Source organism: Hyperoodon ampullatus (genome assembly GCF_949752795.1).
Source record: "Hyperoodon ampullatus genome assembly, chromosome: 10".
Taxonomy (NCBI): domain Eukaryota; kingdom Metazoa; phylum Chordata; class Mammalia; order Artiodactyla; family Ziphiidae; genus Hyperoodon; species Hyperoodon ampullatus.
The window spans coordinates 97,878,542-97,893,996 of NC_136923.1; the positions used below are offsets into that span (position 1 = coordinate 97,878,542).

General features: G+C 37.9%; 1 protein-coding gene across 4 annotated transcripts in view; it reads left to right on the forward strand.

Annotated features, from left to right (window-relative positions):
- MAK (male germ cell associated kinase) overlaps window positions 1–15,455 on the forward strand; it is a gene marked incomplete at both ends in the record, with an annotated part of 41,879 nt that overhangs the window by 2,713 nt on the left and 23,711 nt on the right. For 3 of the 4 annotated variants that reach the window (XM_079713377.1, XM_079713378.1, XM_079713379.1), the window contains 5 exons: window positions 3,231–3,285; window positions 4,313–4,434; window positions 7,002–7,081; window positions 9,909–10,041; window positions 14,419–14,590. In XM_079713377.1, coding sequence (XP_079569503.1) covers window positions 3,231–3,285; window positions 4,313–4,434; window positions 7,002–7,081; window positions 9,909–10,041; window positions 14,419–14,590 — 562 coding nt within the window. The remainder of the gene's footprint in view (window positions 1–3,230; window positions 3,286–4,312; window positions 4,435–7,001; window positions 7,082–9,908; window positions 10,042–14,418; window positions 14,591–15,455) is intronic. The other variant, XM_079713380.1, reaches the window with a different exon arrangement.

Genomic DNA, 15,455 nt, shown 5'->3' on the forward strand with positions numbered 1-15,455 from the left:
TACATTGTTGGTGGGAATGTAAATTGGTGCAGCCACTATGGAGAACAGTATGGAGGTTCCTCAAAAAACTAAAAATAGAGTTACCATATGATCCGGCAATCCCACTCCTGGGCATATACCCAGACAAACCTATAATTCAAAAAGATACATGCACCCCTGCATGCATAGCAGCACTATTTACAATAGCCAACACATGGAAGCAACCTAAATGTCCATCGACAGATGAATAGATAAAGAAGATGTGGTATATATATGCAATGGAATACTACTCAGCCATAAAAAGGAATGAAATAATGCCATCTGCAGCAACATGGATGGACCTAGAGATTATCATACTAAGTGAAATAAGTCAGAAAGAGAAAGACAAATATCGTATGATATCGCTTATATGTGGAACCTAAAATATGACACAAATGAACTTATGTGTGAAACAGAAACAGACTCACAGGCATAGAGAACAGACTTGTGGTTGCCAAGGGGGAGGGGGTCGGGAGAGGGATGAACTTGAAGTTTGAGATTAGCAGATAGATGAAAACTTATATATAGAATGGATAAACAAGGTCTTACTATACAGCACAAGGAACTATATTCAATATCCTGTAATAAACCATAATGGAAAAGAATATGAAAAAGGATATATATAGACATAAAACTGAATCACTTGGCTGTGCAGCAGAAATTAACACAACATTGTAAATCAACTATACTTGAATAAAATAAATTTTAAAAAATTGCTGTAGCAGTCTAGGCCTTGAGTGTGAGTTCCAAGTAAGAAGAAATAAGGAAGAGCTGAAACAGTTACTGTCACTGTCAGTCAGTTGCTGTACTTTCTTCTAATTAAGAAAGCAAAAGCTTTCCCCCACCCCTCTCCAGAAGACTTCTGGCTACTCTTCAGTGGCCAGGAGTGTGTCACATGGCACACGTAGCAGTAAGAGAAGCTGGGAAACTGAGTACTTAGGTGGCCATTTTGTATCCCTGGGTTAAAGCTGATCTATGTTAATAAAGAAGAGAAGAAAAGTGGCTCTTGGATAGACAAGTCATAGTGTCTGCCACATTCAGTATTTACTATGTGCCAGACAGTGTTCCTACCCTAATTAAAGACAGAGTAAAAATGAATGAGAAGAGGAGGAGTCATTTGGAAGGCTTGCAGAAAGTTTAAAAATTCATTCAACACGTAATTGTGAAGCTCCGATTACACTTGGTGCTCGGGACAAAGGGGGATGGGATAGATGAGTTATAAATAGACCAACAAGTTAGAAAAGTGACAACACAGAATAGGATAAGTCCTATGATGGGGGGATAGCGGGGCCTATGGGAGCACAGAGAAGCAGTGCTGGAGAGGTATCTTGCAAGGCTTCCCCCATAAAATGAGATCTCGAGAATGACAAAAATTATCAAGAGGAGGGGAAGAATATTCCAAGCTGTAAGAATAGTATGTATGAAGGCCTAGAAGCAAGAGAGCTTTTTTCCCTTAGGAAATTTAATTTAGGTCACTGGTAAGAAACCTTGTGGTAACTGCTGCCACCTCCAAAAAAAGTCTGTAACAGAATTCATTCTAGGGGGTGTTGGTAAGATCCCCGCACCTCATTAAATTAACAAATATTATTAAGCTCTCTGCCCTTTAAGGACCTGAGAGGCGATTCCATCCCTGAGCATCTCCTGTTTGTGGGACAGCTCCTCAGGAGCCCGGCTGTGGGTATCGAAATCCATCAATCCATTTAGTAAACTTTGATTGAGCACTTACTATGTGCCAGAAACTGAGCAGGCATGTGGAGGTGTCCTCAAGGAGCTTGCGTGTGAGGAGAGGGGAGAAAGACTAAACATAAAAGTAAACTATATGGTATGTAAGAAGGTGGGTAAAGTGCTACCGGAGAAAAAGCAGAGCAGGAACGGTGACCTCACAGCCATGAAAATCAGCTCCGGGCATTAAAGGAACAAGGATTGACCTGAGGTGGTCTCTCATTTCCTCTCACCAGCCCAGCTCTTTCTAGCTGTTTCTGTCTGGCTGAATCTTCTTTTTTTCAGCCTTCACATGCTGGCACCTTCTGTCTTTCAGGTCTCATCTGAAATACTGCCTCATCAAAAAAGGCCTGGGGCCTGGCCAATTCATCTCATGATCCTGAAAGCTCATTTGTATGTCTGTTTTGTGTTAACTAAAGTCTATTTCCTGTGAGATGGGAAGCATCAGGGTAACCATCTCTGATTTCATCACCCTGGCATGTGGGTGTTGGATGAATCAATAAATGAAAGAGAAGATGGCAGGGAATCTAAAAGGAATTCTAACAAATTGGTTTAATTTTTTATAATTACTTTCTTTAGAAATCGGGATAATTGTTTTTACAAGGAAACTTCTGTATTTGCTGCATACAGATACATGCATTACCTTAGGGTAGTATTGATAACTAGTAATTGCTGAAAAGAAAGTAGCACATTAGTATATGTGGATGCAGCTAGTACAGATTTTTAAGAAGAATAAAAGTTTCAATTTGTACTCAATTTTGAAAAGGAACTTGGATATATTAACTAGCCTCTAAAACACTGGATTAAAAATTCTATAATTACTTTTTAAGAATCATAGAGATTATATGTATAGTTTTACACGGATTTGATCAATTTACTAAAATACTTTTATACTATATTTGAATTGACTTCTATTTTATTTCAAATTGAGCACTGTGCCAGATTTACTTTTATCATTTTAGCAAGACATTTATAAATCTATAGTACTGAAACGTATCTTTTGGTAAGTTGGTAAGCCCTCAATTTCTTCAAGCTCCTTCATAAATTTCTAGCACCTGAGTGAGCATAACTGCAATTCTGATTCACTCAGGATATTTTAGAGATAATAGTAGTGATACCCTTCATACCTTATTGTAGCTGACCACAGATACCAGTAAAAATAAGGACATCTACAATAGTATTTACTGAGTGCTGAACTAAGCAGTTTACAATAGGATTTTCTTATGCAGTAGTTCCTACTTTCTAGCTAAGCAGTTTGCAGCACAGAGAAGTCATTAGGCAATTTGCCCAAGAAGTGACACAGTCATGAACCTGCACCAAATGGCCTTGAGATACACAGAAGGGAGATGATCTCCTTTTAAGGAGGAAGGAAAAGAGCTATCACAGCTTGCCCAAAGTGAACTAATTACAGAGTTAAGAAAGCCAATGGTGTAAATTGTGTCTTCAAATCCCCGGTCCCCATACACTAAACTTTTCTTTTTTTATTGCAGAATGAAGAGAAAGTTCTATTCTTGGGATGAATGTATGAACTTGAGAGAAGTTAAGGTAAAATCCCAGAGATGAAAAGAACCCCAGAAGGCCTTAGCTCTACCTCACATGTGTCTCGTTTCTGACACATGGTAGCTAAGAAGATGGTTCTGTTCTCTGCGGGAAGCAGACCAAAGATAATTATATTTCTTATGTTTTTCTCTATGTTCCTAATTTCTCATTTCTCATCAGAATGTCAGCGGAGAACAGAAAGCAACTATACCCTCATATTTAAAAGTATACTCTCACTTTTAAAAGAGCATTTTAATCCATATTATCAAGGGAAAGATAATTTTTTAATTGCCACATGCCATTTCTTTATATTTTATGTTGTATAACTTGGATAAATTTTTGGAGACTTTTGCATGGCATTCCACATAGTTAAGTCAGAAAAAATTAAACCTATTTAATGACCAAGAAAAAAAAAGTGACAGAGTGAAATGTTTTGTAGCTATTGTTGACCTGGTTTGTTTTTGCACTTATATTCGTTACTTAGACAATTACTGCTTACTTTATATTTTTTTAATTTTTAGAAAAATTTATTTATTTATTTTCGGCTGTATTGGGTCTTTGTTGCTGCAAGCGGGCTTTCTCTAGTTGCGGTGAGCGGGGGCTACTCTTTGTTGCGGTGCGAGGGCTTCTCTCACTGCAGTGGCTTCTCTTGTTGCAGAGCACGGGCTCTAGGCACATGGGCTTCAGTAGTTGTGGCTCACGGGCTCTAGAGCACAGCCTCAGTAGTTGTGGCTCACAGGCTTAGTTGCTCTGCAGCATGTGGGATCTTCCCGGACCAGGGCTTGAACCCATGTCCCCTGCATTGGCAGGTAGGTTCTTAACCACTGCGCCACCAGGGAAGCCCACTGTTTACTTAAATAGATGTTCTAGATGTTTTCAGACATGGAAATTTTTATAGATATTAAAAATTCATTAATGAATTTAGAAGAAATGGAAAATTACTTAAGGTACTTATCATCCTAGCATTGATGAGATTGTGCCAACTTCTATAACTTTGCTTTAAGAATTTTAATGCTCATTTGCTCTATTGCAGTCTCTGAAGAAACTTAATCATGCCAACGTGATTAAACTGAAAGAAGTTATCAGAGAAAATGACCATCTTTATTTTATATTTGAATATATGAAAGAAAACCTCTATCAATTAATGAAAGACAGGTATGTCTTTATGAAAACTAACTTTTTCCTTATTGTCTCCTCCACGAGTCCCTTGGATCCCTTCATTATGTCACACTTGGCAATATACAGATCTATCAGTCCATGAGGTAGCTTTAAATTAGTTATCTTTATCAAAGGATAATATCTAACGTTGAAGAACCATCATTTTTCCGTGGTAATAACTTAAAAGTCAAGGTAAATATTTCATATAAGCACACTATCCATCTATACCTTTTGAAACAAAAATCTATCTATAGTTTAATACTCAATAATAAAGCTGGCGTTGGGCAAAATCGAGAAAATTGTCTTTCTTACTCTCCCAAGCATCTTGCAAAAGGTTAATGAAGGAATGGAGGAAAGAATGAAGTTGCTTTTAAGAAAGGATCTAATATACTTGTTTATTAGAATGCTTAAGTGAATGATAAAAATGTGTTACCAATCCCAAGGAAATTCTCATTTTAATTTTTAAACATACGAACAGCATCTCTAAAGAAGGAGAGTTTCAGTCATCTGCCATGAGCTTGGAGAGGATAACATTTTGGTGGTAGCTGCTGGTCACATCTGGGAGTTTAATGTCCATTTTGCCTGTTTTTAAAGCCAGAGTTGTTCAGCAAAAGAGCCTAAAATATGAAATGAATTTCCCAGTAGAATGATGTTGATCTCTATTTCTTAAACACACACACACACTCTCTCACACACACTCACTCTCTCTCTCTCTCTCTCTCAAGGTCTAAGGATGGTCAGTGAATTTTTCTTTAATCATATTTTTCCTTCTTTCAAAAAATACTGTATTGAATGCCTGTTATTTTTCAGGCTGATATCATTATGACACTAATAGCAGTTAAAATAAAAGTAAAGGATATTCTACCTCTCAAATCAGTGTTTATTTTTCTAGAGTTCTTTCTAGCTCCTGTATACAGACATGCATATTTTCTATGTAGTTGTAATTTTAGTGGTGATACATGTTTCTGTTTGATTTACTCACTTATAGGCATTTTTTAAAATTAATGTATTTATTTATTTATTTTTTGGCTGTGCTGGGTCTTCGTTTCTGTGCGAGGGCTTTCTCTAGCTGTGGCAAGCGGGGGCCACTCTTCATCACGGTGCGCGGGCCTCTCACTATCGCAGCCTCTCTTGTTGCGGAGCACAGGCTCCAGACGCGCAGGCTCAGTAGCTGTGGCTCACGGGCCTAGCTGCTCCGCGACATGTGGGATCTTCCCAGACCAGGGCTCGAACCCGTGTCCCCTGCATTAGCAGGCAGATTCTCAACCACTGTGCCACCAGGGAAGCCCTACAGGCATTTTTTAATGCTGATACATAATCTTCATAGTTACCATAGCTAGTGTGTTCTGTTAAATGACTATACCAAGCTTCACTTACCTCTTTGAACTATTTAAAATAAATAACTATCAATGGGAGAATAGGTTGGTAATTACAGTGTATAATACTGATGTAATTATTTTGTAGCCATTAAAAGTGATAATTATGAAGATTATAAGAGTGTTTAGGGGCCTCCCTGGTGGCGCAGTGGTTAAGAATTCGCCTGCCAATGCAGGGGACACGGGTTCAAGCCCTGGTCCGGGAAGATCCCACATGCTGTGGAGCAACTAAGCCCGTGCGCCACAACTACTGAGCCTGTGCTCTAGAGCCCGTGAGCCACAACTACTGAAGCCCATGTGCCACAACTACTGAAGCCCACGCGCCTAGAGCCTGTGCTCTGCAACAAGAGAAGCTACCACAATGAGAAGCCTGTGCCCCGCAACAAAGAGTAGCCCTCGCTCACTGCAACTAGAGAAAGCCCGTGTGCAGCAGCGAAGACCCAATGCAGCCAAAAATTAAATAAATGAATAAATTTTTTAAAAAAAGAGTGCTTATAAGTGAACAAAAAACAGAAACCAAAGTTGTATTTATGTAACATTGACACCTAATATAAAAGTTATACACACAGATGGATTAGGGCTGGATTAGAATGCTGAAAAATCAAAATAGTTTCCTTATCAGGTGGTGGGATTATGGGTAATCTTCTTGGCTTCTAAAAATAATTTATGCTCTTTAAAATATATGAAATGATAAACATATCCATGGTATACTGAGATATAATTCTGAAGAAAAAATTAAGTACATGTAAATACATGAAATATTATACTTTCATATGATTTTAAATATATATGTAAGTGGAAGTGGTGAATGCAATTGCAAATGAACATTAAAAAGACTCAGCTTTGGAATTTCATGATTCAATTCTGGATTTCTAAATTAAAAGGAAATTAAAGTGATATTGTTTACAATATTATTCAATGTCAAAAGTATAAATTAAACCATTAACAACTGTACAAGGTAAAGGGCTATTTGAGGTTAGTGGTATTTTTACACTTTGTTTTTGGTAGCTTAACTTCCTGAAATATTGTTTCTGAGGATTGATTTACAAGCCTTTTTTATTCAGGTAAACTTCTTTTCCATGTCAACTGAAGACCAATATACAAAACCTCTGCTCTGATACTATAACTGTACAGCATTCTTTTGACAAATTGAATTACATCCCTGTTTATCTGTTCATTTCTTCACAGAAACAAGTTGTTCCCTGAGTCAGTCATCAGAAATATTATGTACCAAATATTGCAAGGGCTGGCATTTATCCATAAACATGGTAGGTTTCATTGCCCTGCCCCTTTAGATTACTGTCACGGTCATGCATAGGAATTGTATATATACTGTTAAATAATATTATATTGGATAACTACAAGTTTGGAATATGTGCCTACTAACTGACAGTTTTATTTTAAAAATTTAGAATTTCTATAATTCTATATAAAATAGAATTTCTATAATCTGTAACTATCTTCCTCTATAGCAGAATTTTTTTACAGTTTGATCATCAGCCTTTAGTCTCCGTCATCATAACCCCATCCTGCTACCTCATTCCACCTAATTTTACCATGGAAATGAAAAAAAAAAAAAGGTCCCTCTTTTGGAAAAGATTGGAATGCTTTGATCTATCATGATCAATTATTAACACTTAAATAGTTTAAAGCACCTGTGCTATGGTATTTTCTAGTTTTCCTTAGTATTTACATTTAGTTGTTTCTATATTTGGAGAAATTATTTTTATGCATTTCTTATTTATGTGATCTTAATTTATAGTTTTTTGCATATCTATCAAACCAAAATAAAGTTAACATTATGAAAAATTTTAGTGATTTAATGATCATTAATTTTTAATGATTCTAGTTTAGCATCACTAGATGTTTAGATATTAAATTAGGATAGTGTATATCATACCATTGCTGCATTCTGAGCATAGGCATTCAAAAATCACCATTATTAGTCTCCTTTCATGTTTCATCCTATATTTTATATTTTCTTTTCTCCTTTCTCTTTTAAATGCTACAGGAAATAATTTATTTTCTAGAATTGCTATGCAGAATTCCACATAAACATTGTAAGAACATTCCTGAATCCCCAGGGTTTTTTTGTCTTATGTAAACTGTTAAGGTCTTTAAAAACCTAAAACCCATGAAAACATATTACAATCGATTGATAAAAGTCAGTCATTTATTAATTACATGGAATGTAAAGGATATATGCTATTTTAATTGTTCATATTGGATTCCTGATCTTCAACTCATTTTTAAACTCTGGTCAGCATGGTTAACTCTTGATATTTGCCTGCATTAATTTATGCTAATAGAAGCAAGTGTGATGTGGAAAATCAAAAGCCTTATGAATTCTCTGATTTTTGGAAAGAGTTTTGTGTTTTGTTGATATTTTTTAGGCTAGTAATAAAATTGGTTTAGATTCCTTGGGTATATATCAACTATCAGCAACTCCAGAGCATAAGGGATTGACGGAGGAAACCAGCTTGGAATTTAAAAATTGTTGATGAAAGTAAATAACATATGAGTAATCTAGAGTTGGCTTTATAAGTGCCTACAGAGTGATCTGGGAAACCAGACTCCAAGAACAAGAGACGTTTTTACAAAAGCTAAATTATTCTTGCCATAGTTCATAAACATCTCAGATGTAATCCTTTGAGAAAATAGGTATTTTAAAAACAGTAGCTGTCAAAAGAAATGGACTAATATTTTAGTTAAAGTTAGGACCAAGTTACCAATATATTTATATTAGTGAGGATGGAGAAAACCTCAACTGTGGTTTAATTAAGATTTTATGGATTAATGTCACTTTACCATCACATGTGCTCCCATTCCTGTCTTCTTATTATGAAATTACGATGTGTTTCTCTTGGAAGTTAGTGAAATGGATGGATCTCAGTAGCTATTTTGAGTAAGGAGTACCAGGTAAACAGAGTACAAAACTGTTGTAGATGTCATGGAGAGCCCACACTGGCTTCGAAGGGGTTCGAAAAGTTTAGGTTTAGAAGAGTCTTCCTAGCTCAGATCTGCATGAAAACCCTTGGTGATGATGACGATCACCTACAATTGATGACCAGGCCTGTTCTTAATTCTCCACCCTGCAAAGTCATTAGGATACAAGTCATCTGTGTACAACCAGTGTGCTTTACCTACTCCTTAGACATCTGCAAGGAGGGCTTTCTGCCCTCATTTTCATTGGGCTGCCATGTAGCTTTGGTAACTAGCCATTTATTATATACATTAAATTGGTAAATAAGCATTATAATTATTGGGGTTGTTTCAACAAGGCAGCTACCAGGGGATAACTGAGCTGTTAAATAAATTTTTTTTTTTTTTTTTTTTTTTGGTGGTATGTGGGCCTCTCACTGTTGTGGTCTCTCCCGTTGCGGAGCACAGGCTCTGGACACGCAGGCTCAGCGACCATGGCTCACGGGCCCAGCCGCTCCGCGGCATGTGGGATCTTCCCGGACCGGGGCACGAACCCGCGTCCCCTGCATCAGCAGGTGGACTCTCAACCACTGTGCCACCAGGGAAGCCCTGTTAAATAATTTTAAAGGAAGGAGTTGATTCAAATGTGTGGCGTTCTGTTTGTGTTTAATGGACTTCTCAAAGCGATTATACTCAAGGAATCACAGGTTAAACTACAATGTGGTAGCGCAGTAATAAGACCAGCTTCACTGACTGAAGCCTGATATGCAGCGCTCCTTGAGCTTTCACTAGACTGCTTCTCTCCAAGCCTCAACCTCCTCATCTGCTACCCACTCGTAATCATAATACCTCCTTAAGGGTGTTGTTCAAATTAGCGGAGATAATCATAATGTGGCAGTATCTAAACCAGTGCCTGAACTCACCAGATCCACAAATAGAAATACATGTGGATATTTATTTTTAATGGCCATATATACTGTATGAACTTCCTCGCCAAATTATTCTGAAAGCAGGGTCCCCACCTCCCATCACTGTGTAGACAATAAATATGGTTTATTTTTTTCCTAAGTTCACCTTCCTAATTAGAACAGAGAGGCTCAGCTATCTTGTTAGTAAATCAAGTATGTCTAGATATGATGATTTATTATTGTTTTCCCTCTCTATATTACCAAGGCTTTTTCCATAGGGATATGAAACCAGAAAACTTGCTTTGTATGGGCCCAGAACTTGTGAAAATTGCTGACTTTGGACTTGCAAGAGAATTAAGGTCACAGCCACCGTATACTGATTATGTATCCACCAGATGGTGAGTAGTTTTTTGCAACTGTCCAGAGGCATATGTCTCTGTTGACGTTTTCCTACAGTAGATTGTTACACATCTTTCTGGAGGTTCCATATCAAGTATTTAAAGCAAAATGTAGAACTGAATTTTTTTGTATGCTTTGGAGAGAGAGAAGGATTGCCTCATGACTCTTGTGATAAATGAAAAGGGAAGGAAAAAGGATTTCACGCATCCATTCATTCATTCAACAAACATTTACTGAACCCCTATTATGTGCTGGATACTATTTTAGGCCCTGGGAACACAGACGTGAACTAAACAGAAGAGAATCTCTGCCTCATGCTGCTTACATGACAGCCAATCCATAAACAAAGAAAGAATGTCCTGAGTTACCAACAGAGAGACACACACACGTTCATCACAAGACACATAACAGTACCATCTTGCACACTACCCAAATGGCCATCACCAGAGGCATATACATTCACCCAGTGGAGTACTTCACAGCAATGAGAATGAAAGGCCTACAACTACGTAAACAATATGATGGATCTCACAGATACAATGTTGTGAGCCAGAGGCCAAACAGAAAAAGAGCACATGTTATGGGATTCCATTTATATAAAGTACAGAAATAGAACGAACCTGTTAAAAGTCAGGATAGCGGTTACATGGTCGGGGCAGGAGCAGTAGTGACTGGAAGAGTGCAGAGGAGGGGCCCTCTGCAGAGCTGATAACACGCAGTTCCTTGGTCTGGGTGCTGGGCCCATAGGTATGTTCTAACTGTAAAAATTCAGCAAGCTGTACTCTTAGGACATGTGCATTTTTCTGTATGTATTCCAATAAAAACAATTAAGAATATTTGAGTATCAGTGATACATATATATCTCTACATATTATTATACAGAAAAATAAAGTCTGGAAAGAGACAGGGGGTTGGAAGTGACAGGGGAGGGAAGGGGTATGTTGCTGTTTTAAACAGGCGGTCTCACTGATGCCAGGCTGGGGAGATGCTGCGAGGCAAGAGGTTTTCAGGCAGAGAAAATGCTGAGCATAAAGGCCCGTGGACAGGAGTGCCACTGAGGATTCTGCAAAGAGCAGAGTGAATAAGGAGGGCGGGAGTGGGAAGTGAGGCCAGAGCGTTTGTGGGGCGGCCGGATGTAAGGACGGGGATGTCGGGCTCATCGGAGGGAACCAGGGGGCCCCTGCAGGGCTCTGAGCTGCCGTCCTGAAAAGAGTCTAGAGGAGCAGCGGCAGAAGCAGGGAGACCAGGGAGGAGGCTGTTACACTACCTTGGGCAGAAAATGACAGTGACTTGGATCTGGTGGCCATGGAGGTGGTGACAGGTGTAGGATGCTGGGTGTGCTTTAAGATAGAGCAGATGTGATTTCCTGGTGAAGCAGATGTGGGGAACAAGACGAAGGAGTCAGAGACTTCAAGGTCTTTTCCATGAGCAGCCAGAGGGCTGGAGTCAGCCCTGAGGGAGAGGGGGCTGCTGTGGAGCTGGTGGGGGGAGCGCAGTTGTGTGTCGGGTTGAGGGATGCCTCTGAGACAACCACGGGGAGATGTCACGGTAGGCGGTGGGGCCTATGACCTGGGGTTCAGGGAGCAGGGCTGGGCTGGAGACGTAAACTTGGGACACCTCGGTGTTAAAAATTACAGGGTTGGGTGAGGTCACTAAGGGACTGAGTGTGGTTAGAGAAGAAAAGAAGTCTGAGGACAGAGCCTGGAAAGAGTGACAATATGTCCCGGTTTGCTGCAGACAGTCTCGGTCGATGCCTGTTATCAATAGTTTCATTAAAACAAGCTGGGACACGTCTGATCGACCTCCGCTGTATGCTTCCTGATTCCTCCCTGGTCTGTTCTGGTAACATGAGAGACCCATAAACCAAGTTCACACTTTAACACATGGCTAATTAACAATGTCGGTTTTAAATGAGTGCCTTCCAACTGGCTTCGAAGAGAAAAATCAATTACCTTATTTCTAATAATCATTTGATTTTTTTCATCACAATTCAGAGAATCAAAGTGAAGCTTTTGGAAGGTCATTCCTTGAAAAGTGAAATGTCTGACATTACTATGAATGTTATTTAACTTCAGTTAAAACCTTTGAAAATAAAATTATTTTTGCCATGGTAATACAAGTTTTAGTGAAGCCTAGCATCATAAAAACAGTATTCTTACTAAATTAAGAAACCTAGAAAGCAGAAATTTATTTGGATTGGTTACGATGCTTATCTATTTTGTAACTGCATCCAAATAAGCTGCTAAATTTGCATTCTACCAATCAAAATAAGCTGCAGTTGTCAGAATTTACACATTACACATACACGCAGAGGGTAACTGCACTGCAAAATTTTTGTGATGCTACTGATGTTGACTATAAAAACGGCTGCAGCATGGCTGTATGTGCTTTCTCTCTTTGCCATCTGTCATTCGAATTTTAGAATTGTTTGAGCCTTTGAAAAACTACTTGGTAAGTCAATTTAAATGATTTACAGTGATATCTAGCTTTTTTTGTAAATAATCCCTTCCTATTTTGGTTGCATTTTGTTTCAAATCACTTGGAAATCTTCATTCAGAAGTTTTGATAAATGGACGCCAAAAACCCAAAGCTTCTGAAGTTTATGGGAAACTGCAATTATTGAAAATGAAGTTTGCAAACAGGAAGATAATGATATTTATCCCTACAAAAGCAAAGGAGGAACTGAACAAATTAAATAAGAGCTCAAAGTGTACTAGTTTTATCTTTTTTAAATGTATAATTAGAATTGGAAAATCTCCTCTTGCAGGGAAGAATCTTTTTAAGGAGCTTCTATTTTCAACTGGGTAAATTTAAGATTCTATACTGAAATGGAATGAAATTGAGAATACTTGTTTTCAGTATCTAAATTGGGCAAAACATTCAAAACAATTTTGTCTCCTAAAAATATCAAAACGTAATAAAAAGTGTTGGCAAGGATGTGAAGGAACTGGAACCCTCACACATTTGCTGGTGGGAGTGGAAAATGGTACAAAACAGCCTGGCAGTTCCTCAGTGGTTAAACATATAGTTACCATGTGATCCAGCAAAATCCCACACCTAGGTATATACCCAAGAGAAATGAAAACATATGCCCACACAAAAACTTGTATATGAATGTTCACAACATTACCATAATAACCAAAAAGTGGGAAAAACCCAAATGTCCATCAACTGATCATGGATAAACAAAATGTGGTATAGCCATACAATGGAATATTATTCAGCAATAAATAGAAGTACTGATATATGCTACAACATGGATAAACCTTGGAAACATGTTCAATGAAAGAAGCCAGTCACAAAGGACCACACAGTGTATGGTTCCATTGATATGAAGTGACAGAAGAGGCAAATCTATAGATAGTAGATTAGAGAAATGGGAGCGCAGGGCTATTGGAGAGGTGTGGGGTTTCTTTTGGGGGTGATGAAAATGTTCTAAAGTTGATTGTGATGATGGATGCACAACTCTTGTGAATATACTTAAAGCCACTGAACTGTATGCTTTTAAATGGATGTATTGCATGTTATGTGAATTATATCTCAAAGCTGTCAAAGAAAGCTACTCTGAATGGAAGCCGAAGGATAATACTGCAAAGCATTTAGGCTGAAACGTTTGTGCATTTCAACATGGAAAAAAAAATTGAGAATATCCTCCACCAGCTACCTTTGCCTTATAAATAGAGTATTTTTCTAATTAAAAATATTATCAATTAAGGAAATTGAGTCAATTGAGGAATCGGCACTTTCAAACAGATAAACCAAAAGAAGGATGGATAAACAAGCACAGGGAACTATATGCAATATCCTGTGAGAAACCATAACAGAAAAGTCTACAAAAAAGGATGTATATATATGTATAGCTGAATTGCTTTGCTGTACGGCAGAAATTAACACAACATTGTAAATCAACTATACTTCAATAAAATAATTTTTTTAAAAAGATGGGAAAAAGCCCACTACTCAGGGATAATCTTTGTTAGTCTTTTGTTTTCGATCCTTCATGTGAATGTATCAGGATTTAATGTATTGTAAAATACGACTGCTCCCATTCAGAACGTATCTGCTTCCATTCAGAGCTTCTCCACCTTTTTTTAATGTATTATATTAGCATTTCCACATTTATTTGTTGGAGTCCCTATCTTAGGCCACTTGGACATTTCGTTTATAGTTGTCTTGAGCTCTACTACTTGTTTGTGGTCAGGAAAAATGTGTGCTAGTCAATATAAACCCAACACATTGCGCAGACAGATGCCTGATACAGAGAAGGCAGTTAATACCTGGTTCTCGATTGAAATGCCGGACCAAACAAAATCCTACTGCCATTCCACCTCTGAAACTACAATCAAAATGGCCTGTTTTGTTTTCTATTTTCATAGGTATCGTGCTCCTGAAGTTTTATTAAGATCTTCAGTTTATAGCTCTCCCATTGACATGTGGGCTGTTGGGAGTATAATGGCTGAACTATACACGTTAAGACCACTTTTCCCAGGGACAAGTGAGGTCGATGAAATCTTTAAGATTTGCCAAGTTTTAGGGACTCCCAAAAAAGTAAGTACTTTCGTCCTTAAGTTTTTATAACTTTTGATTATTTGTAACTTTTGGCCAGCTAGCTGATATTTCCATTTTCAAAAAGGCTGACGTTTTAAGGGTTAATTTCCTTATAATCAGTCTTTTTTTTTTTATTGGGATGGGATGAGGGTTGCAAGAAGCCAGAATCCCACCAGACTGTCGAGAAAAGGGGCTGACCTTTCCTTAAGAACTTAAGGGAAAATTCTCTGTATTTAGAATTCTATGTATTTAACTCTGGTCTGATGACCAGCCGATGACTACCTGCTTAGCCTCATTCCTACTTGTTCTGTGAACGTCCGTTGGGATCAACTCATTAATGCCAGGTGTCCTGGATTTTATTTTCTCTTAACCTTTTCTTGTTTACATTTATATACCTCTGCCATGGATATTTAATTTCTTGAACTGAGTACTTTTCAATCAACTATTGCATTCAGCTAGACTTCACTTTCTGAGATGCACTTATTTAATACGTTTAAGTATGTATAATTACACCTGGATTAAATGAGTGTGTGCCTTGTAGTGAACATTAGTCAAGTTAACGCAGCTATTAAAGCTTTAACGTAACTCATTTCCCAGCTGTGTGCAGTTTTTGACGTTGGATGCAATGTATAACATATAATGAGGATCTTTGTAATAATCAGAGTCTTTGTACATCGCTTGTCCTTACTTGTTCAGAGCCACCTGGGTACCATCATCACCATCAAGATCCAAAAGACCAGAGTTTAACATTTTGAAATTTAAAAGTGCTTTCTCATTTTTTCCCTAATTCTCAACTCAACTGTTCTTTCTATACTGTTTATAGCACTGAATTGTGTATGTGGTCTGGTATTTTATTTTCACATTT